The following is a 21,564-nucleotide window of genomic DNA, read 5'->3' as shown; positions in this document are numbered from 1 at the left end:
GCTTTCCCTCCATCCCAGGCTCGGTGACCCCATCGATCCCTGGCCTGGTGGCCCCGTTGTCCCCCGGCCTGTCCCACCCGCACCATGGCGCACCTCCTGGGCCACCGCGGCTGCATGGAGAGCCTGCGGGCCGACCTGCGGGACCTGCAGGCCGCCATCGCCGACGTGGGCTCCCGGGCCGGTGCCGTGCGCTTCCCCTCCTGGAAGTTCCCCGACAAGGTGTCCTGCGAACTGGACATACCGGTGCTGCTGCAGCGCTACAGGCACAGCGACAGCGAGCCCGAGTTCAGCCAGCACGCACATGTGGTGCTGCTGGAGCTGCTCATAGACAGGTGAGAGGCCCAGGCAGCCCCTGGGGAAGGGGAGCTGTGTGTCTGACGTGCTGAGTTTATCCAAGTCCTGGTGAAGGTTTTGGGCACCTCAGCACAGAAAGAACTTAAGGCTGTTAGAGAGCGTCCAAATGAGGGCTGAGAGGTGGTGAAGGGCTGAGGATGAGAATAGTTGGGTCTGTTCAACTGCAACAGAGAAGGCTGAGGTCAGACCTCACCGGGGCTGTAGCTCCTCCTGGGGGACAGCTCTGATGTCTGTGACCAGGGACGGGATTCAAAGGAATGGCTGGAACTGTGCCAGGGAGGTTTAGGCTGGATATCAGGAAAAGGTTCTTCCCCCAGAGAGTGCTCAGGCACTGAACAGTTTCCCCAGGGAACAATCAAAGGATCAGCTGGGTTGGAAAAGACCTCGGAGATCATCAAGTCCAACCTATGACATAACAACACCTTATCAATTAAACCATGGCACCAAGTGCCACATCATGGCCCCAGGACTGCCAGAGCTCCAGGAGCCTTTGGACAATGCTCTCATAGGCACAGGATGGGATTGTTGGGGTGTCTGTGCAGGGCCAGGAGTTGGACTGGATGATCCCCGAGTCTCTTCCAGCTCAGGATATCCCATGATTTTATGAAGTCTTTTGGATGCTTTGCTCCCCATGAATTTCCATGATGAGCAGTGCCAGCACCTCGGCCTCATGCCCTGCTGAGCTTTAAAGCCTAACTCCTTTCCCTGCTTAGAGCTCCCAGCACAAACTGGCCACAAAGAAGCAGAGCTGGACAGGAGCTGAGGTGGAGCAGATGGGACAGGCTTGTTTAACTGCCTCCCAAAACCTTGGAAACACTCGGACACAGCTGCATCAAGAGCCCTGGGAGGCCCAAAGCCCCTTTTGCAGTCTGGGTGAAATAAATACAGCTCTGGTTTTAAAAATAAGCCATTCCCACTGAGCTGTTGGCCCTAAAAGTCAGGATTTGCAGCAGCATGGGTGCCCCAAATCTTTGGGGGGAGCTTAATCACAGCCCCTTGGAAGTGGCTGCTCCATGAAGCGCTCCATGCCTGGGGAGCCCCGGGAGCACCAATCCCATCTGCCTTCATCACACCGCCTTTGTCTGGGTGATGGGAGGGGGCTGACCTCTCTGCCCCAGCTCGAATCCCCAGCTGCTGTTGCTCCAAGGCTCGTTTTCCCGTCGGGACAGGCTGCTGCTGCTGCTGCAGAGCTTCACGGGGTACGCGGAGACGGTGCTGAGCGGGCAGGCGGTGCCGCCGGCGCGGGGCACGGGGCCCTGCATGTCCGCGGGGCTCACGGCCAGGACCTTCTGGAGCACCATGCTGAAACTCGGGGCCTTCTGCCAGCACCTCCGGGACGAGGTGGGACCTTTGGGGATGTCCCATGAGCTGAGTCACTCCCCTCCTCCCTGGATTTGGATTGTGGTCCTTCTCAACACGCTGTGGCCACGCCAGATGTGCGTGCAGCCTTTGAGTGCTGGCCTCTGTGTCACACATCTGTGTCCTCCCAGCCCGAGTCCCTTCCCCACACCCCTCCCGGTAGTGCCATTGCATCCATCCTGCTCCAGGATCTCGAGATGAGTGAGCTGGGCTGCCTCTAGAGCTTGGAATATACTCTCCTTCTGCCAAAATGCTGCAGCTCTGCTGATCCCGCTCTGGATCTGAGCTGCCTCAAGACAGTAAAATAATTGGTGGTAAAAAACAACCTCTCCTGCATTTTATTTTCCCCAAAATGATCTTTCTCATTAAGAAGTCTCACAACAATCCATGTGGGAAAACCAGGAGGCAGTGCAGGGGGTGGGAAAGAAGGAATGGTGGGGTGTTGGGGAGTAGGTTTTGCTGCTGAGGCTCCCCCTTGGTCACTGTCCCTTGGCTGCATTGCTGTCCTATCTCCACACCTGATTTAGGCTTTTATGGGTCATTTCCACTTTGATCTGGGCACTGGTTTTGTTCTGTGCTGTCTCCCTCAGGAGGATTGCAGGTGGGAAATCCCCACACAGCAATCCACTCCCCCCTCTGCTCCCCAGGCTGAGAAATACCAGGAGCACCTGAAACGCTTCTTGCCGGATGTTTTGGAGTCAGGAACTGCCCCAGAGGCTGCTCAGTCCACTTCTGTGTGCTCGTGTCCAAGTGTCCATGTGCTGGGCAGCTCAGGCAGCTCCCAGCCCAGGGCTGGCCCCAGCCTGGCTCAGAGCACCAGCACTGTCTCCACACAGACGCCAGGGTCACCCCTGGGTTCCTGTGACACCTGTTCCAGTGCCCAGGCCAGCCTCCACGAGGTGGGCAGAGCCATCACCAGCATCTGTCAGAGCCAGAACATCCCTTCAGCTCTCAACAAATTCCAGGAGGTGCTGGAGGACAGCACAGGGAGAAGGAACCTCTCTGCAAAAGACATGAGCTACTGGGGATCGGAGCAGAGCAAGGACCTCTCCCGGATCAACAAACACCTCCAGGGGCTGCTGCAGCAGGTGAACCCCCTGAAGGCTGAGCTGGAAGAGAGAGGCAAACAGAACAAGAAGCTGCAGAAACAGGTTGAGGACTTTTCCAGGAAGCTGCAGGCAGAGAAGGATACCCAAGCAGAGCAGCAGAGGAAGGCTGAGCAGAACCTGAAAGCCAAGGACAAGGAGCATTCCGAGGCTGTGGCCAGGCTGGAGCAGGACAAGGATGACCTCCGGAGAGGTACAGAGCTGTTCCCAGCATCCCCTCCCAGGCCTGGGGGCATTTGCAGGAGGAGAAGAGAGTCCACGGCCAAATTCTGGCCCCAGCACAACCAGCAGGGCTTTTTGTAGGTGCTGGGGTATTTTCCCTGCTGTGAGGCTAATCATGGGCAGTGGGAGCTGGTTGTCTGTGTCCTATCACTGCCTCCTACACACACAATCACTGGATGAAAACACTTCAGTGTTGCACCTTGGTTTAGGGTTTTATTTTTAGGAGCTGATTATTGAGAGGGTTTTTGTGCTGTTTTAGGAGCTGCTCTGCTGGAGGAGCGACTCTTGGCCCTGAAGGAGGAGCTGGCAGTGAAGCAGGTGGCAGTGCAGGAGCTGGGTAAGGGGCTCACCCAACTCACACATCTCCACCTTCACCCTGACCTCCCGAGTGTTTCACACCCATGTAGCCCCCAGCACCCCCAGACTGGGCTGTGGAGCTGGTGGAGACGGGCAGAGGATGGGCCTCCCTCACAGCAGCACCCCAACATCACCCAGTGCCAGAGTGATGCTGGTGGAGATTTGGGGGGTCACAGGCCTCCTGTCAGATCTGCCTCCCTTTGCCAGGGCCTGTGGAGGGCATGGGGTGCCCCAGAACCAAAGAATCATGGACTGGTTTGGATGGGCAGAGACATTAAAGCCCATTCCATTTCACACCCTTCCCTGGGCAAGGACATCTTTCAATGTCCAACCCAGCCTTGGGCACTGCCAGGGATCCAGGGGCAGCCACAGCTGCTCTGGGCACCCTGTGCCAGGGCCTGCCCACCCTGCCAGGGAACAATTCCTGCCCAATATCCCACCCAGCCCTGCCTTCTGGTAGAGGAAATCAATTTCTCCTTTCTCTGTGACTCCACGCCCTTGTCCCAAGTCCCTCTCCAGCTCTTTTGGAGCCCCTCTAGGCACTGAAAAGAGTTCTTAAGTTTTCTCTGGAGCCTTCTCTTCTTCAGGCTGAATGTCCCCATCCCTCTCATCACCTCCATGGTCTTCCAGCTTCTTGCCCCTGTCCAGCCTGGGCCACGGTGGCTGTATCTTCACAGAGCTCTCCAAGACCACCTTGCTGAAGGAGATGACCACCATGGTGGCCCGGAGCCAGGTGCTGGAGTTGGAGGAGAAGGTGCAGGTGCTCACAGGCCAGAGGGACAGCCTGGACCAGGAGCTGAGTGCCACCAGCATGCAGCTGGAGAAGGAGAAGATCCGTGTGGAGAGCATGTCCCGGCACGAGGAGGTACGGCCGGCTCCGGAGCGGTGGGAAGGGCTGAGCTGCTGCCGGGTGTCAGGGCTGTGGGGAATGGGGGCACAGCCCCTCACAGGCTCACCCCCCACCACAGTCCCTGCAGGCTAAGCAGAGGACCCTGCTGCAGCAGCTGGACAGCCTGGACCAGGAGCGTGAGGAGCTGCAGGCCAGCCTGGGGGAGGCCGAGGAGGACAAGGCCCGGCTGGTGAAGCAGCTGGAGCAGAGCCAGGAGCAGAGTGGGAAACAGCTCCAGGCACAGCAGGTGAGTGCTGCTACCCAGGTAGGGGACACAGCCTGTGCCACAGGGCTGTCAGAGCCACACACTGCCCTGTCCCACCACCACAGGCAGTGTTTTCCAGGAAGGATACTCTGGGGCCTGCAGTGACACTGCCACATGGCCATGTCCTCAGGGGATTCCCTGGGGAAGAGCCCTCTCCCTCCACCCAGTGCCAGACAAGTCTCTGGTTGAGTCAGGCAAGAGGGGAGCAGCAGAAAGGGACATCTTGAGGTGCTTCCACATATTCAGTGTTCTTTTCTCAGACACCTGGACATGCTCCACACTTCACTTGGTGCTCCTGCTTCCAGCACACACAGGGATCTCAGAGCTAAAACCCTGCACATTGTCACTGTCCACTTCCCGCTGCCGTAGGACATCCTTGTCATCAGGGAAGGGTGGGAGCTTTCCATGAGGGGCTGAGTCCTCACTCGTGCAAACAGTCTCCTCCCCGCTGTGCCATGCAGGAGCTGCTGGACACACTGCAGCAGGAGAAGGTGAAACTGGAGCAATCCATTCTGGAGCTGCAAGCAAACATATCCCGGCTGGAGGAACAGGCACAGGAGCTGAGGGAGCGGGAAAGGCTCCTGGTATTCTTCCCTGATCTCCATGTCCCCGCTGAGATGCAGTTTGAGAGTAAGGGAGCAGGTGGAAGCACAGTGTCTTTGTGCCTTGGGGTCTCCAGAGCTCCCAGGGCATCCTGCTGACCCGACAGTTCGTCCCACTGATACCGAGGAAGGGGGAAACCTGTGACCATCCCAATGTGCTTCCCTGCACGGGCGCTGTGCATCCCATATCTGGGCCAGGATATACGGCAGGACCAGGACGTGGCAGAGCTTCCTTTGCCCACAGGGCTTGGGGTCCCGGCTTCCCAGGGCAGGCTCCTTTCCTTGGGAGGCAGGAGGGGTGCCCATGCCTCTGAGCAGGCAGGCGGCAGCAGCAGCCTGAGCTCTGTTGGATTTTGTTTGCAGGCAGCGGGAACTTGACGGAGGACATGGAGAGTCAGCTCCAGGCCAACACCATCCGGATCGAGGTGCTGCAGCGGGAGAATGTGCAGCTCCAGGCTCTGCTTGCCAAGGTGAAGGCAGCAGCTGAGCAGGGTGTGCTCAAGGTGAGCTGGGTGCCACGGGGTGGGTGCTGTGTACATCCTGTGGGGACCCCAGGAGGGCCAAGCCCAGGCTCCCCATGCTGCTGGGAGGTCGCTCTGGTTTAACTGGTGTTGCCTGAGGTGCCCAGGGCTGGTTCCAACTCCTTTCCTTCACTGTGGCCATTGTGCCACCAGCTGTGGTGGCCGAGGAATGTGACTGGACCTGAAGCTGGTGGAGGGAAGCTTGATCTCCTCTTCCCTTCCCCAGCTTGTCCCACAGGCCCAGCTGGGGTCCCAGCTCCACAGGGAGGCTGGCAGGCAGGACACTGGGTGAGTAGGAATCCAGAGAAAGGGGCTGAGGGCAGGTTCCCTGCTCTTCCTCCCCTTTAACTGCTCCCACCCCACAGGTGGCTCAGCAGTGGAAGCAGCAGGGACAGGACAGGGATGCTGGGATGCATTGACAAGGCCTGGCATGGAGCTCCCAGCAGCCAGCACTCCAAGCAGCTCCGGGCAGAGCCCACACTCCAGGCCAAACCCTGCCTAACGCTGCCAGTGCGACGCCTGGGGCTTGGCCTCCCCTCACACCATACCAGGGTTCACCGCAAATAAACACGCATCAGTCTGAATTTCCCAACAGAGAAATTGTGTTCCACCAGCAGCCACCTGCCCTGCTCTGCCCAGGGGACCTCATTACTGGTTCTTTGTGCGTCAGGAGGGGACATTCCCTTGGGAAACCTGGGCTCTGCCTGGTTCTTTGGGGAGCTGCTCCTGGGACCTTCCTGAGCACCGAAGCTCAGTCACCCATGGCTACGCTGCTGCTGGAATCCCCAGAAGAGCCCTGGGCTGATGTCAGGGCACAGCATGCGCTAACTTCTGCCAGGAACAGTTCCCAAGAGGAGGCTGGGATGTGGCCACACTTGGAAGAGGAAAGCAGAGCTGGCCTAGGATGAGACTAGTCCGAGCCGCCTTTAGCCCACCAGCACAGCCACAACCTGAGAAACTCACTCCCCCCTCCATGAGCACCCAGAGGGGCTGGGAAACACTGACTCACTGGTGGCCCTGACCTCTGAGCTACCTCCCCAGCATTATGAGCCCCATGCAAGCCCCACACAAACCACACAGCCAGTCCTTGCTCCATGTTTAATAGGAATAGACACGTGCCGTGTTGCAGCCCATGGGGCAGGACCTGGGCAGGGCTCACGGTGTGTCCCCAGTCACCGTGCTGGGTGAGCCAAGCCCTGTGTTGGCTCTGCAGCCTACTCATGTCATCCTTTCTAATAAGTTATTATAAATAAAGCGTCCGACCCCTGCCCTCCCACAGCAAGGCCGTGAGTCACCCCACAGCCCTGCCAGCCCCAGCCCTGGCAGGTCTGTCACCCACCTCTCGGAGGGGCTGGCACCACAGCCAGGCTCTGCCTACCCTGCCACGGCCACCGGCAAATAGACAAAAAACCCAAGTCTTAGAAAAATTGCTGTGAGCAGGGCAAGAGCACAGCAGGGCCAAGGCTCTCCCTGCCCCAGCCCCCACCCCGTTACACCCATGGGTGCCCCAAATCTTCCCTCCCCAACATTGCCCATCTGGAACCCCCACCCCTCTACTCATACCTGGCAGGAGAGCCCCAAGTCCTTCCCTCTCTGAAGTCTGGGCACTGTGACAGGCACAGCCACACCAACCCTGCTCCGGCAGCAAGTGCCGCTTGCCGGGCACCCCCTGCCCCCATCCCTGTCCCTGGAGTAGCCGTGGGTCTGTCCCTGGAGTGTGTCCTCGGGTCAGCTAGCTCTCCGTGCAGCAGTTCCCTGCAGAGGAGGACAGAGAGCCTTGGCACAGGGAGCCTGGCAGGCTCCAGGTCCTCACCAGCCCGTGCCCCAGGGTCAGCAGGGGCTCGGCTGGGTGCCAGGGCGGTTCTCACCCAAGATGTTGCGCTTGCAGAGAGGGCAGGTCTGCTGCAGCAGGAGCCAGGGATCCACACAGTCCCGGTGGAACTCATGGGAGCAGGGCAGCACCCGCAGCCACTGCCAGCAGGGAAGTGAGGGCACATGTGAGCGCAGCTGGGTGGCAGGGACACAGCCCAGACCCTGGCAGGGACACCCCGGCCCCGGCCAGCGACTGGAGGCTCAGCCCAGGGTGGGCTCCAGTCCTCCCAGTCCCACCTGGCTCTTGTGGAACTGGTCCAGGCAGACAGCACAGCTGTCGATCTCGCACGCCCGGCTCCGGGGTGCCTTCCTGGGATGGTAGCGCCGGGTTTTCAGCGCCAACAGCCGCCGCCGGGTGTGCTGCTTCAGGTCCAGCTGTGGGGGCAGAGCTGGGGGTCAGAGCCCACCCCACAACCCCTGTCACGGCAAACAGCAGAGACATTCCCACATTCCCACCTCGGCATCCTGCTCTGACAGGTCCTGCCGCGACTGGCGCTGGGCCTGCACCATGACACCGGTGCACAGCAGCAGGGAGATCAGCAGGATGGTGTTCCACAGCTGCTGCAGGTACTTCTGTGGGGACAGTGTGTGGGGATGGTAGGTCCCACTCCCAGCCCTGCTCCCAGCCCCAGCAGAGCCCCAGCACCGTACCTGGACCTGCGAGCTGCTCTCCCCGGGGCAGATGACCCCCTGCCACTCCCCATAGAGGCCCCCTCGGGACAGGCCACAGGTGGACCACAGCGTGAGGGTCACTCCCTGCAAGGCAGGACACAGCATTGCTGATGGCCACAGCAGGGTCCAGCAATGCGAGAACACGTGTCCCCTCCTCCCCCTCCACAGGAAAAGGAACAGTGCTCTCAGCTGCCCTGTTCCCACTGGATGCCTCCCCTGCTCCCTGCAGCTGCTTCCCATGGATCAGGGAAGTTTGGCTGGGTACAGTCATGTCCTGCTCTCCCACTGGCAGAAAGAGGAAGAGGAGAACAAACAAACGTACCAGGTTCTCCAGCAGCACTGCCTGGTACGTGATCTTTGCCGTAGCCCGGAGTCCACTGTGAGCAAAGAGAAAAGTGCCAATTCCGTGGACACAGCAGGATCCAAGCACAGCTCCCCAGTGCCACAGGGATGGGCAGTGGCCAAAGGGGACTCGAGGAACACAGAGGGGAGGTGACAGCAAGACACTTCCTCCCCAGCTGTGCCCAGCCCTCAGTGACCCTGCACAGGCCTCTTCCTCCCAACCTCGTGCCTCAGTTTTCCCATGTGTGACACTATGGCAGCAATCCCAACGTCCCACATGTCAGGAGGATTGACAGGGTCCCACTGCTGCTGGTGGTGAGAACAAACACCACAGAGGTTTGTGGGGATGCTGGTGCCATGATGAGAACCAACCAGTCTGGATAAATTCTACTGAAAGTCCTAAAGCTCTTGGCTGAGGCCAGTGTCACATCTGCTGCCACTTGGGAAGCCACGGAAGGGCTCCAGCCCTGGGGAAGGGTGGGATCTGACCCAGATCTCCCCTGGAAATGCATCTCAGCCCCAGCTAGCCTCGGCATGGTGGAATACCAGCCCAGCAAACATCATGGGCAGTCCCGGGGCGTCACAGCCTGCTGAGGGACCAGGCAGTGACAAGGCAGGTTCCAGCCCCCCCACAGCCCAGCCCGTACCGCAGCAGCGCTCCCAGCAGCCTGGTGACATTGTCCGAGGACTGGATGACGATGACGGGCTTGGCGAGCAGCTGCGACACGTCCAGCTGCAGCGGGAGGGAAGCGGAGCTGTCGGCGGGGCACGATCCCCGCCCGGCCCCACCGCCAGCACTGCCCTACCTCATGGATGGCGTTCTGGTTCAGCGCCAGGATGAGCAGCGCCGAGGCCCCCAGCACCAGGGCTCGCTTCATCTGCAGGGACAGCAGGGACACGGTCAGGGGACAGCGGGGCTGTGTCCCCAAGCTCCTGTCCTGCTGCAGGAAGCACTCAGCAACTCTTTGCCAGGGTGAAGGGTCACAAGGGACCCAAGAGGGGTCAGAAGCTGTCAGAAACCCCCTGGCCACCAAGCACAGACCAGGACCCCTGACATCTGGCCAGGAGATACCCCAGGAGATACCCCAGCAGGTTTGTGACCTGCAAACACCACGGCAGCCCTCGGGCCAGGCAGAGGATCACCTTGGTGACAACAGCAGTGGTGAAGGACTCTTCCTTGGCCCCCCGGGGACCCTCGGCCGGCTCCTCAGTGCCCACAGGCACCACCCCGATCCAGCTGTCGGCAGCACCCAGCTCCGGCTCCACGTCGCCCACCTGTGGACGTGGCAAGGAGAGGGAGAGCTAGGATGGACCGTAAGGTTCAGGGCACCCCCAAAGCACCCCAGTGCCCACAAGGGTCCTGGGGAGCCAGGCATTGTGTGGGGACAGCAGATAGGATAACACAGGGAACACGGCCTGGCGTCCACTGCCTCTGTGTCCCCGCCTGCACCTCCCCTCCGCTGCTGGCCACAACCAAGCAGTGGGCTACCCGCCCTGGTCAGTCCCGCAGTGCCTCCCAGGGCCCTGCAGTTTCCACTCCTCCCCTGCCTCATTTTTTCCCCAATGTCCAAGGACTCTACCCCGCACCCACTGGCGCAGAGTGCCCACTGACCCCCTCCTTCCCACACTGATCACTGCCCTGCCAATGCCCACTGGTGCCAGTTCTCACTGCTTCCCCCTCATCACTGCCACCCAGCACCCACGGCTCCAGCTCCACACCCGGTAGCTCCTCGATGTCTCCCAGTGCGCCCCAGTCCCCACTGTTCCCCTCCCTCCCAGTGTGCTCCCGTTCCCACTTCTCACCTCCCAGTCCCTCTCCAGCGCCATAGGCACCCCCCATTGCCCGTTTCCCCGCGCTCACCAGCACCAGGCGGCCTTGGATCTCCATCTCCTCCCGCTCCCCCCGCGGGCCGCCCCGGCCCGGCCCGGCCCGGCCGCCCCCCGCTCCCAGCACGGCCCCGCGCAGCGTGTACGAGCCGCCGGGCACCGCGGCCGCGCTGCCGGCCCCGCTGCCGGCCCCGTCTCCGTCCGGCCCCCGCCGCCCCGGCTCCGCCACCGCCACCTCGACCCGCGCGGGGGTCGCGGGGCCCGACCCGGCCCGGCCCAGCGCCAGCAGCGGGGCGAGCAGCGCCGCCCGCACCGCCGCCATGGCTGCGCGCCCCGCGCCCCGCAGCGCCCCCTGCCGCCGGGGAGGACCCGCTGCCGCCCCCACCGCCCGCAGGGGGAGCCCGAGAGCACGGAGCGGGACGGGCACCGGGACAGGGATCGGGACAACGGTCAGGATAAGGACAGGGACAGCGATCGGGATAAGGACAGGGACAGCGATCGGGGTGGGGACCGGGACAAGGGTCGGCATAAGGACAGGGACAGGAACCAGTGCTGAGATAGGGACAGGGACAGGGACAGGGACAGGGACAGGGACAGGGACAGGGACAGGGACAGGGACAGGGGCGGGGGGGTGGGGGTGGGGGTGGCGATGCAGACCAGGATGAGGACAGAGAGCAGGAGAGGTACAGTGACAGGGAGCGGGGACCAAGACTGAGACAGGGACAAGGACCATGACCAAGATGGACACTGGGACAGAGTAGGGGACAGGGACCAGGACAGGGACCAGGAAGAGGATGGGGACGAGGAGAGGGACAGGGACAGGATGGAGATCAAGACAGGGACAAGGGCTGAGACTAGGATGGGAAGCAGCACCGAGACAGGAATGAAGCAGGGACACGGACAAGGATGAGACCGGGATGGGAACAGAAGCAGGAACCAGGTGGAAAACAGGAACAAGGAGAGGCACCGGAAGAACAAGAGCGAGTGGGACCAACACAGGGACAAAGACTAGGACCGGGATGGGAACAGGGAAAGGGACCAGGAGGAGGGCAGGAATCAGGAGTGAAATGGGCAGGGACTGGGAGCAAGACAGGGACAAGGGCTGGGGCTGGAATGGGAAGCAGCAGCAGCAGCAGCAGAGACAGGGATGGATGCAGGGACCAGGAAACCAACTGTCACCAGGAGAGTGACAGACACAGGAACAGACATGGGGACACAGATACCACATCCACCACACCCCCATGTGTGGATACAGGGACACATGGGAACACGGAGACACGTGTGCTCTGGGGGAAGAGGGACATAGACACCCACAGCCATGGCACAGGCAGGGACATGGGCACACCCTCCCCCCAAGGTGACATGGACACACACCAACACCCAAGTACCCCAAAATCCAGCTGTCCCCCACACCAGACACCCCTCAACACCCCCAGCCTGGTGGGTGCCAGGCAGCCTCCAGTGCCAGATCCTGACCCCTGGGTGCCTCATCCCTACCCTTGGGTGCCACATCCCGGCCCTGCTCTGGCCACGTGTGCCCAGCACATGTGCCTCTGGGGGATTTGCTGCCTGGATTAGCCTCAGCATGGGCCCAGGCTGACCTGCTTTTGGCAGGGGCCACACTGGGGATGGGACTTGGAGTTGTGGAACCCAGTTCCCATGGCTGCAGGGGGCTGTGGGATGGGTCTGGGTGTGTCCCCATGTCCCTCGTGTCTCCATCCATGTTGTAAGTGTGGGGGTGTAATCACAGGGTGGGCAAAGTCCCTCCTCCCACGGCCGCAGCCAGAGCCGGTTTAACCACATGGCAAAACATCCTGATTGCAACGGGTCTGGATGTGCCATAAACAACAGCCAGGAGCACAGCTGGCTCAGGAACCAGCCTGGAATGGTGAGCATGGATGTGGGAGACTTTGTAGATTCAAGGAGGAACACCAAAATGGAGCCTGTGGATGGCTGCTGCCAGAGCTGCTCCACGGAGGTGACACACAAGGGGTGTGAATGGCTTTGTGGAGGATCCCCATAGGCTCATGAGATACAGATGGCTTCCTGAACACTTGCAGCTCCAGGGGACACTTATGGGTCCACAGAATGTGGATGGCTCCATGGGACATCTATGGGTCCCAGTTCCAAGGGACACTGGCACATAAATGGCTTCTTGGGACATGCACACATGGGACACAGATGGCTCTGTGAGACACCCACAGCCCCAAGAGACATGTATGGTTTCATGAGATGTTTCCATGGATAATCCATGGACATGTACAACTTCATAGGACACCCATGGGACATCCACAGCTCCATGAGACATCCACAGCTTCATGGGACAAATATGGTTCCATAGCACATGCAGAGCTCTCTAGGACAGCCATGTATCCACGTGAGGTGTGGGGCTCTGTGGGACATCCATGGCTCCATGGGACACACACAGCCCCACTGGCATCCTGCTCCTGATCCCCATCTTCCAATCATTGCACCTGAGCCCTCAATCTGTCCTGTCCCTTCTACCTGGCACCTTGCCCCAGTCCTTGTTCCCTCCACTCTCACCCTGTCCCTGCCCCACTTTTGATTCCTGTTCCCAGCTCTGTCCCCTGTCCTCACCTCCTATCCCTGTCACTGTCCTCACCACTGTCCCCTCTCCCTGACACCTGCCCCATATCACTATCTCCCACCCCATGGTGACATCTCCCTCCAGACCCCGATGTCCTCCCACACCCCCACTACCCCACTGCGTCCCCCAAACTCTCATAGGCCCCCCATCCTCCTGTATACCCCATAACCACCAGAGCCCCCTACACTCATCTCAGCCTTGTCCCCCAAAGCCTGATGTTCCCCATGCCCCCCAAGGTGGCCTATGCCCCCATACCCCCTACTCCCCATGTACCCCAGCCCCACATGTCCCCTATAGTCCCCAAATCCCCCTTGCCCCCATATCTCCCACATCCCCTCCCAAGTCCCTCATACTCCCCAAGCATCCTCATGCTCCCATATCCCCTATAGGCCCCATACCCTCCCAAGTCCTCCAAACTCCCCATATCACTTCGAGCCACACTCCCCTATAGTCCCCAAGCCCCCCTGTGCCTCCTCATGCCCTCATATCCCCTACAGTCCCCATACTCCTCCATGCCCCCCATATCCCCCATGGCTCCCTGCGCTCCCAAATTCCCCATAGCTCCCATAACCCCCCAAGTCTCCCAAACCCCCCTATAGTCCCCAAGCCCCTCTGTGCCCCCATAGCCCCTATGTCTCCATCACCCCACGCACCCCCCCAGTCCCGGGGCGGCGGCGGGCGCTGACCGGGCGGGCAGGGGTCGGGCAGGGTCCAAGGCCAGACGGGTGGGCGGGGGGCCGGGCCGGGCCGGGCCGGGCGGGGCGGAGGGCGGTCCCGGGGAGGTGCTCGGAGCCTTCCCGGCCGCCGGGAGCGGGCAGAGCCGCCCGCAGCGCACCATGAGCGGCCGCGTCGGGGACCTGAGCCCGCGGCAGGCGGAGGTGCTGGCCCAGGTGAGCTGGGACGGAGGGACCGGGCGGGGGCTGCGGGGGTACCGGGGCCAGGGCTGGGCTGTCCTCCCCGATGTGCGCCTACATCCGCCACGGGACCGGCATCACCCCCACCCCGCACCCCAAACCCACTGGCAGCACTTCTGTTTACGGCCCCGGGGGGCTCCCAGCTCTCCACCGCACCCCAAACCCACCGGCATCACCTCGCTCCCGGCCCCGGTGGGCTCCCACCGCTTCCTCCAGCCCCCCTCATACCGGACTCCAAACCCTCCGGCATCACCCCCGCTCCCGGCTCCGGAGGGCTCCGCACCCCAAACACACCGGCTTCACCCCGATTTCTGGCCGCGGGGACCTCCCATCGCCTTCAGCCTCCACCCCGCCCCCTAAATCCGGCCCCGGGAGGCTCCCGCTGCCTCCATCCCTCATCCCAGACCCCAAACACACGGGCCGAGCCCCACTGTGGCACTGCCCACCGGGGCAGGACCGGCCCGGGTGGGTCCTGGGAGTCCTGCGGCGTGGACCATCCCGATTCTGGGCCTGCATCCTTCTCCTATCCTCCCCGGGACTTGGGAACCTCCTGCCTCACTGCCGGGCCCTTGGGACGGTGGTTTTCTGCCACCTTCATCCCACCCTGTACCCCACGGCCCCGGGCTGAGACCCCCGTGGTGCTGCCCACCAGGAAAGGACCATGCCGGGTGTCCCAGCAGACTGGGCACCGCCGAGCCCCAGTATTCTTCTTCCACCCTTCCCATGGGACTGGAAAACTTCCTCCCGTCACCGCCGTGATTGCGGGCCCGGCGACACCCAGAACCGGTGATTGTCACCCATCACGGCCACCTCTGCCAGCCCCTCGTGTTTGGGTGCTAGCCGTTATCAGGGTTCAGTGCACCCCAACCACGAGGGCACCCCCGTGCCTTTATCTTATCGCTGCCTTTCAGACCCAGCCAAATTCCACGGGCGGGCGATGACCCCGCCGGGTGCCAGCGCGGGGTGGGGGGGGGCAGAGGCAGGCGTGGGGCACGGTGCCCAAACCGTGCCCGGTGCCAGCCGTGCCCGAGGTGGGTGAGGGAGGCGAGCGGCCGAACCCGTTTGTCCACCACCACCATCGGCTTTGTCCTAGGGTGAAGGAGCTAATCCCGGGTTTAATTACCCCTAAATTCAGCGGGAGATAAGCTAATCAGGCTCATTAAGGGGAGGGCCTCGGCTGGTACGGAGATTTGAGCCATAGCCGGGTTGGGGTGAGCGGGGCCATGTGGAGAGGGGACCCTGGGTGCCCCAAACCTCTCAGTCTTGCACCCCAATAGCCTCCTGCCTGTGCTAGCAGGCTGTGACCCACTGGGGGGGTCACAAACAGTGGGGGACACAGTGACCAGCTCCACCACAAAGGATGCCACTGGTGGGGATTGGTCTGCTTGGTCCCTCCCTGAGGGGACCCCAAATCCCCCAGTCCTGCACCCCGACACCCTCCTGCCTGTGCCGGGGGGCTGTGACCTGCTGGGGTGTCCTGGGTCACCCCAGGAGGAGCGGAGTGGTGGTAGCCCACACTCACACCTTACGCAAGAGCTTGGGGACACCCAGAGCATGGCAGCTGGCCTGGGGACAGTCTCCTGCCAGGTGACCGCTGATCCCAGCTAGCTGCACATGGGGCAGGGAAGAGGCACAGGATGACCCTTCTCCCCTGGGAGAATGTCCCAGTACTGATTGGCCTGTTTCTGAGGGGTAAAAGGAAGGGACAAACCTCCAGCCTTGAGTTTTTTGGGGAGGATCAGGAATCCCTTCACCAACTGTCCCTCTTGTCCCCACAGTTCCGGGAGAAGCTGCAGGACGTGCTGCCCTCCCTACCCTCCCAGGACGACTATTTCCTCCTGAAATGGCTTCGAGGTAACCCCAAAGTGGGAACAGCCCTGGCAGGGTGGGAGCCCCCATGGGGCTGGCAGGGGCCTGAGCTCTGTGCTCTCTTGCAGCGCGCTCCTTCGACCTGCCCAAGGCAGAGGCAATGCTCCGCAAGGTGAGAGGGGCGCCCTGCTTTTGGGGGGACCCCACTGTGCTGGAACATACATGACATGGGATGCCCTGCCATGGGCCGACAGCCCCAGCAGGGAGTGCCCGCCTATGGGGTTCACTTTGTCCCAAATCTCACCCTGACCTGTTCTGCCCCTGCTGCAGCACATCGAGGTCCGCAAGCACATGGATGCAGACAACATTATCGCCTGGGAGCCACCTGAGGCGAGTGTCCCTGGCCTCCCGGGGGTGGCCCTAGAGTGGACCGTCCCCCTGAGTCCCCTGGGGTGTGTGTGAGGTGCCCTGAACCCGCCGTGCTCCTGCAGGTGATTCGGAAGTACATGTCTGGCGGGCTGTGCGGCTACGACCGGGAGGGCAGCCCGGTGTGGTACGAGATCATCGGGCCGCTGGACGCCAAGGGGCTGCTGTTCTCCGCCTCCAAGCAGGACCTGATCAAGAACAAGTTCCGGGACTGTGAAGTGCTCCGGCGCGAGTGTGACCAGCAGAGTGAAAAGGTGGGAACCTGCCCACCCTTTGCTGGCCCTGTGGGACCATGTGGGACCATGGCCCTGCCAGCTCCACACCAGATGTGTGTCCACATCTGGGCTGCCTGTACCAGTCATCATCTTCCCCAGCCCTATAGGCCCTGTCCTGTCCATTCCCCTCTGTCCATGTTCCCTGCCAGCCCCATATGTGCATGTCCATTCCCACAACTCAAAGTCCTCTCCAGCCCCATTATCTCCCCAACTCCCCATCCTCTGGTCCATCCCTACCAGACAGTGTCCTCACTCGCCAGCCCTACAGGTCCGTGTCCAGTTCATCTCCCTCAGCCCCACAAGTCCATGTCCTGTCCACCCCACCATGGACCATGTCCCTGCCAACCCCATCTGTCCATCTCTGGTTCATCCCCCTACCCCACAACTCTGCACCCTACCAGTCCATGTTCCTGCTGTCCCTCAGCCCATGTCCCTCTCCCAGCTCCCATGATGTCCCTTCTCCCCATACCTAAACTTGGGAGGAGGATCTGGCTGGGGTGGCCAGCCTGCTGGGGCGGCCAGCCTGCTGGGGCCACCCAATCCCTGGACCTCCCTGTGAGCCCTGCCTGATCCTCCCCCTCCTCCCATCCCAGCTGGGCAAGAAGGTTGAGATGGTGATGATGGTGTACGACTGTGAGGGCCTGGGCCTGAAGCACCTCTGGAAGCCAGCTGTGGACACATATGGGGAGGTGAGGGCTCCTGCCCACCCCCCTTCCCGTTGGACCACAGGGGTCTGGGCTGATCCCTGGGATGATGCAGGAGCAGTGCCCTGCAGCCCCCTGCCATGTTCTGGGTGGGGTCCTGGTGGGCACATGGCACGGGTGACCTGAGCTCCCCCTGTCCTGCAGATCCTGGCCATGTTCGAGGAGAATTACCCTGAGTCCCTCAAACACCTCTTTATTGTGAAGGGTGAGTTTGGCCCCAGGGTCCTGCTCCCCTTATCCAGGTGCTGACTACCCCCTAATGCCCCACTCTGCCCCCAGCTCCCAAGATTTTCCCCGTGGCCTACAACCTGGTCAAGCACTTCCTGAGTGAGGACACACGCAAGAAGGTCGTGGTGCTGGGATGTGAGTCCTGATCTTCCCTGGGTTGTCCCAAATGGGGGTGACACATCCCCCCACCGCTGTTATTCCACCCAGGGGTGATACTCCATCTCACAGCCCCCCAAACCTGCTGTCCTCCCTCCCAGCCAACTGGAAGGAAGTCCTGCAGAAGTACATTGACCCCACACAGATCCCGGTGGAGTACGGGGGGACACTGACAGACCCTGACGGGGACCCCAAGTGTTCCAGCAAGGTAGGAGGAGCCCCTGCGGGGTTCTTTGGGGGTTCTGGGCAGTTCTCCCACCCCCACATCCTCCATCCCTTCCAGATAAACTATGGGGGGGACGTGCCCCAGCATTACTACGTGCGGGACCAGCTGGCGCAGAAGTACGAACACTCGGTCGTGGTCAACCGGGGCTCGTCCCACCAGGTCGAGTACGAGATCCTCTTCCCCGGCTGCGTCCTCAGGTGAGCGGCGGCTCCGTGCCGCGGGGAGCGGGTGACAGCCGCGGTGTCCCCACGCCGCCGCTGCACCGCCCCTCTGCCCTGCAGGTGGCAGTTCCGCTCCGAAGGCGCCGACATCGGCTTCGGGGTGTACCTGAAGACCAAAGTCGGGGAGCGGCAGCGGGCGGGCGACATGACCGAGGTGCTCCCCAACCAGCGCTACAACGCACACATGGTGCCCGAGGATGGCTCCCTCACCTGCTCCACAGCCGGCATTTGTGAGTGCCGAGCCCTCCCCGGGGGGCTGCGGGGACCCCCGGCGCGTCCCCCGCGTCCCTGACACCCGTGTACCCCCGCAGATGTCCTGCGCTTCGACAACACCTACAGCTTCCTCCACTCCAAGAAGGTGAGCTACAGCGTGGAGGTGCTGCTGCCCGACACCGCCTCTGCCCAGCAGATCCAGGGGGAGTCCCCGAACCACAGCCCCTGAGCTCCCCGGGCTGCCCCGCGCCCCCAGGATGGCCCCACGGGAAGATGGAGCCGGGGCTGAGCCCCGCAGCTGCCGGACTGAGGCGGGGGCCGAGTGGGGCCGGACGGGGCCAAGCGCCCGCAGCCCCCCAAACTCTGTGCCTTATGTGGGTCCTGCACCCACCGCTGCTGCTGCCTGGGGTGGGGAGTAAAGGGATGGACTGAGCGGGGTCTGCTCCGGTTTGTGGCTCCCCGGCGCCGGAACTGCCCCTGCTGCCCCCCCCTCACCCCTACCGCCGGCCCAGCTGCCCCCAGCCCCTGAAGTGCCCCCTCAGTCTCCTAACTGCTCCCCCCAGGCCCTGAACTGTGCCCCCAGTCCCAGAACTGCCCCAGCTGTCCCCTCAGCCCCATAACTGTCCCCAGCCACATCACTGTCTCCCCAGCCTCATAACTGCCACGCCAGCCACATAACTGCTCCTCCAAACCCGTAACTGTCCCCTCAGCCCCACAGCTGTCCCTCCGGACCCGTCAGTGTCCGCCCAGCCCCCGGGCTGCCCCGTGACCGCCGGTGACGCAACGCCGCGGGGTCACGTACGCGGCCAGGCCCCGCCCCCGCCGCCATGAGGGGCGGGGCAGACACGGTACACGGGGGCGGGGTCATGCAAATAAGCTCATGGAGAGGGCGTGGCTTTGTGACGCGCAGGGGGCGGGGCGTGCTGCGGGAGCGGTGGCGCGCGCCATGGGGCAGAAGGAGCCCGACCTGTACCGGGACACGTGGGTCCGATACCTGGGTGAGCACCGGGAACCGGGCACCGGGCACTGAGCGCTGACCCCGGGAACCGGGCGCTGGCACCGGGAAGCGGGTACCGGTACCGGGCACTGACATTGAGCGCTGACACCGGGGAGCGGGCATTGACATTGAGTGCAGAGCACTGACACCGGGTACCGGCGCCGGGAACTATGGGAGCGCCGGGAACCGGGTACCGACATCGAGTACCACACCGGGCATTGACGCTGGGCACAGGCACGGGGACCTGGGCATTGACATTAGGCACTAACATCAAATACCGCCTCCGGGACCCGGGCACTGACATCGGGTACCGGCTGCGCAGACGGGGCAGTGATACTGGGCACCAGCCCCTATCACAGGGTACCGACACCGGGAACTGGGCATTGACAGTGGGCACCAACCTCAGGAACTGGGCAGTGGTGTTGGGCACTGAGCACAGCACCAAACACTGGTACTGGGTACCGACATCAGGCACGCACCAGGAGCCAGGCACTGACACCCCGCACTGCTTTGGGAACATGACACCAGACACCGTGTCGGGTACTGGGCACCAACACCACGCACCGGGGCACTGCACATGGTACAGGGCACTGACATCCAGCATTGGTACCACAGAGTGCACTGGGCCCGTGGTACTGGGCACAGAGCACTGGCACCCGGCACTGATACAGGGTTCTGGTACCAGATATCAGCACCACACAGCAGGCCCTGGCACTGGGCATGGCACACAGGGTAACAGCACTGTGCACCAGCATAGTCACTGTCACCAGCAGCGGCACTGGCTAGTGGCATCATCCACCAGCACCATGCAAATAGATACCCAGACCAGTTATGGGCACTGGGCAGACACAGATACCAGGAGTGGTCACTGTCACTAGCACTGGGCAGTCACAGACACCAGCAATGGCACCAGTCTCCCCCAGCCCAGCTGTCCCAGTGGTGCTGGGACTGACCCAGGCACTCCAAACACCGGCTGTGCAAGATCCATCCAGTGACATTAGGACACCCCGGACAGATGACATGAGGACAATCGGTCCCTGACGCTAGCATCCCCTCAGGTTATGCCAACGAGGTGGGCGAGTCCTTCCGCCCACTGGTGCCAGTGCCGGTGGTGTGGGCCAGCTACGGCGTGGCCACCGCCTACGTGACCGCAGACGCTATCGACAAGGGTCGGAAAGCTGCCACCGTGAGTGCCACCCCCTCCTCACCCCCAGCCTCTCCATCCTCACCCTTCCACTGACCCCTGTGTCCCCCCCAGGCCCACCCACAGGACCCCACACGTGTGGGGGTGGCCGTGGTGGACACCTTCGTATGGCAGAGCCTGGCCTCGGTGGCCATCCCCGGCTTCACCATCAACCGGCTCTGTGCGGCCTCGCTGGCCCTGCTGGGCTCCCTCACTCGCTGGCCCTTGCCCGTGCGCCGCTGGACCACCACTGCCCTGGGGCTGGCTGCCATCCCCCTCATCATCACCCCCATTGACAGGTAACGGGACACCCCTGGGGCTGGGGGACACCAGTGTGCCACCGCCCCGTCCCCACAGCCCCGAGGGATGGAGCACATTTGTCTCCTTGGAGACCGCTCCCAGAATGGGCTTGGGGCTGGGAGCACAGGCTGCTGATGGGATGTCTCCACTCCAAAGGGGCTTTGCTGGGGTCCAGCCAGGACACGTCCCTGCCAGGGTGGGGATTATCTGGAGCTGAGCCGGGATTAGCACAGTGAGGCTGTGCTAAACCTGGTTTTGTGGTGCTGGTGTCTCAGGGGTATTGAGGACAGCCCCACCCACATCACATCCACTGCCCCAGAGACCCACCCCCCGGGACCCCGCTGACCCCCTCTCCTGCCGCAGGACTGTGGATTTCCTGATGGATTCCAGCCTCCGCAAGCTTTACAGGACACCAGGAGAGCCCCCGACATCCCACTGAGCCCCGCCCCGCGCGCTCCGGGGAAACTGAGGCATGCTGCTGTGACCCACCTACTGTGACCCCTCACTCTGGTGACCCCCAGAGTGGCCACCCTGCTCCACACTGGTCCTAATAAACCATTTCAAACACGACCCCTGATGGGTGGTGCTGAGGTGCCATCACGGCTAGGCAATGGCCTCTCTTGGTGGGCACATGGGTCTGGGTGGGTCCCAATCCCTCAGGGGTGTCCACCCAGGAGAGAGAGGTCTCTGCCTGGCCAGAGCAGCCCTGCAGTCCCCCACCCTGGAATCTCTCCATCTCCACAGCCTTATGGGACATCCTGGGGACTGTCCCCAAGGAGCTGCCACCATATCCACGGTCTCCAAGGACATGAAATCGACCCAGCCAGGAGCCACAGTCTCCAGCACCACAACACCTGCAAGCCACATCTCCAGCTACCTGGGGGATGCTGGAGCCAGTGTAGGTGCACATCTCCAT

The 21,564-nt window shown here is 62.3% G+C and overlaps 4 protein-coding genes and 1 pseudogene across 4 annotated transcripts; 4 read left to right on the top strand and 1 right to left on the bottom strand.

The window, feature by feature from the left end:
* Positions 1–84: 84 nt before the first annotated feature.
* LOC136368759 (coiled-coil domain-containing protein 157-like) lies at positions 85–337 on the top strand. The gene has a single exon (XM_066331123.1). It carries the CDS (start codon positions 85–87, stop codon positions 334–336), a length of 252 nt encoding a protein of 83 aa, XP_066187220.1. The 3' UTR covers position 337.
* A 1,728-nt stretch (positions 338–2,065) lies between these two features.
* On the top strand, positions 2,066–6,287 carry LOC136368760 (coiled-coil domain-containing protein 157-like; annotated as a pseudogene).
* Positions 6,288–6,759: 472 nt separating this feature from the next.
* Positions 6,760–10,714, bottom strand: RNF215 (ring finger protein 215). The gene is made up of 10 exons (XM_066331122.1): positions 10,423–10,714; positions 9,705–9,836; positions 9,368–9,439; positions 9,209–9,294; positions 8,542–8,596; positions 8,199–8,303; positions 8,004–8,120; positions 7,785–7,922; positions 7,544–7,646; positions 6,760–7,430 (listed from the first exon to the last, which is right to left on the bottom strand). Exons 1-10 carry the CDS (start codon positions 10,708–10,710, stop codon positions 7,408–7,410), a joined length of 1,119 nt encoding a protein of 372 aa, XP_066187219.1. The 5' UTR covers positions 10,711–10,714; the 3' UTR covers positions 6,760–7,407.
* A 3,092-nt stretch (positions 10,715–13,806) lies between these two features.
* SEC14L2 (SEC14 like lipid binding 2) lies at positions 13,807–18,601 on the top strand. The gene is made up of 12 exons (XM_066331145.1): positions 13,807–13,886; positions 15,689–15,764; positions 15,848–15,891; positions 16,050–16,109; positions 16,211–16,399; positions 17,014–17,109; positions 17,269–17,329; positions 17,404–17,487; positions 17,610–17,716; positions 17,792–17,931; positions 18,016–18,185; positions 18,267–18,601. Exons 1-12 carry the CDS (start codon positions 13,833–13,835, stop codon positions 18,395–18,397), a joined length of 1,212 nt encoding a protein of 403 aa, XP_066187242.1. The 5' UTR covers positions 13,807–13,832; the 3' UTR covers positions 18,398–18,601.
* A 478-nt stretch (positions 18,602–19,079) lies between these two features.
* MTFP1 (mitochondrial fission process 1) lies at positions 19,080–21,218 on the top strand. The gene is made up of 4 exons (XM_066331073.1): positions 19,080–19,166; positions 20,224–20,351; positions 20,424–20,647; positions 21,012–21,218. Exons 1-4 carry the CDS (start codon positions 19,115–19,117, stop codon positions 21,085–21,087), a joined length of 480 nt encoding a protein of 159 aa, XP_066187170.1. The 5' UTR covers positions 19,080–19,114; the 3' UTR covers positions 21,088–21,218.
* The last annotated feature ends 346 nt before the right edge of the window (positions 21,219–21,564 follow it).

The sequence above is a fragment of the Sylvia atricapilla genome, chromosome 17 (assembly GCF_009819655.1).
Source record: "Sylvia atricapilla isolate bSylAtr1 chromosome 17, bSylAtr1.pri, whole genome shotgun sequence".
Classification (NCBI taxonomy): domain Eukaryota; kingdom Metazoa; phylum Chordata; class Aves; order Passeriformes; family Sylviidae; genus Sylvia; species Sylvia atricapilla.
This window is presented reverse-complemented; position numbering and strand designations above follow the sequence as displayed.

Excerpts from the sequence above, each read along its gene's own strand:
- MTFP1 (XM_066331073.1), top strand. The coding sequence starts at position 19,115 with ATGGGGCAGAAGGAGCCCGACCTGTACCGGGACACGTGGGTCCGATAC. Across the intron at positions 20,352-20,423 it reads AGGGTCGGAAAGCTGCCACC|GCCCACCCACAGGACCCCAC; the intron begins GTGAGTGCCACC and ends TGTCCCCCCCAG. Across the intron at positions 20,648-21,011 it reads ATCATCACCCCCATTGACAG|GACTGTGGATTTCCTGATGG; the intron begins GTAACGGGACAC and ends CTCCTGCCGCAG.
- LOC136368759 (XM_066331123.1), top strand. The coding sequence starts at position 85 with ATGGCGCACCTCCTGGGCCACCGCGGCTGCATGGAGAGCCTGCGGGCC.
- SEC14L2 (XM_066331145.1), top strand. The coding sequence starts at position 13,833 with ATGAGCGGCCGCGTCGGGGACCTGAGCCCGCGGCAGGCGGAGGTGCTG. Across the intron at positions 15,892-16,049 it reads CAGAGGCAATGCTCCGCAAG|CACATCGAGGTCCGCAAGCA; the intron begins GTGAGAGGGGCG and ends CCCCTGCTGCAG. Across the intron at positions 18,186-18,266 it reads CTGCTCCACAGCCGGCATTT|ATGTCCTGCGCTTCGACAAC; the intron begins GTGAGTGCCGAG and ends GTACCCCCGCAG.
- RNF215 (XM_066331122.1), bottom strand. The coding sequence starts at position 10,710 with ATGGCGGCGGTGCGGGCGGCGCTGCTCGCCCCGCTGCTGGCGCTGGGC. Across the intron at positions 8,304-8,541 it reads CAGTGCTGCTGGAGAACCTG|GGAGTGACCCTCACGCTGTG; the intron begins GTACGTTTGTTT and ends CCTGCCTTGCAG. Across the intron at positions 8,121-8,198 it reads AGAGCAGCTCGCAGGTCCAG|AAGTACCTGCAGCAGCTGTG; the intron begins GTACGGTGCTGG and ends CTGTCCCCACAG.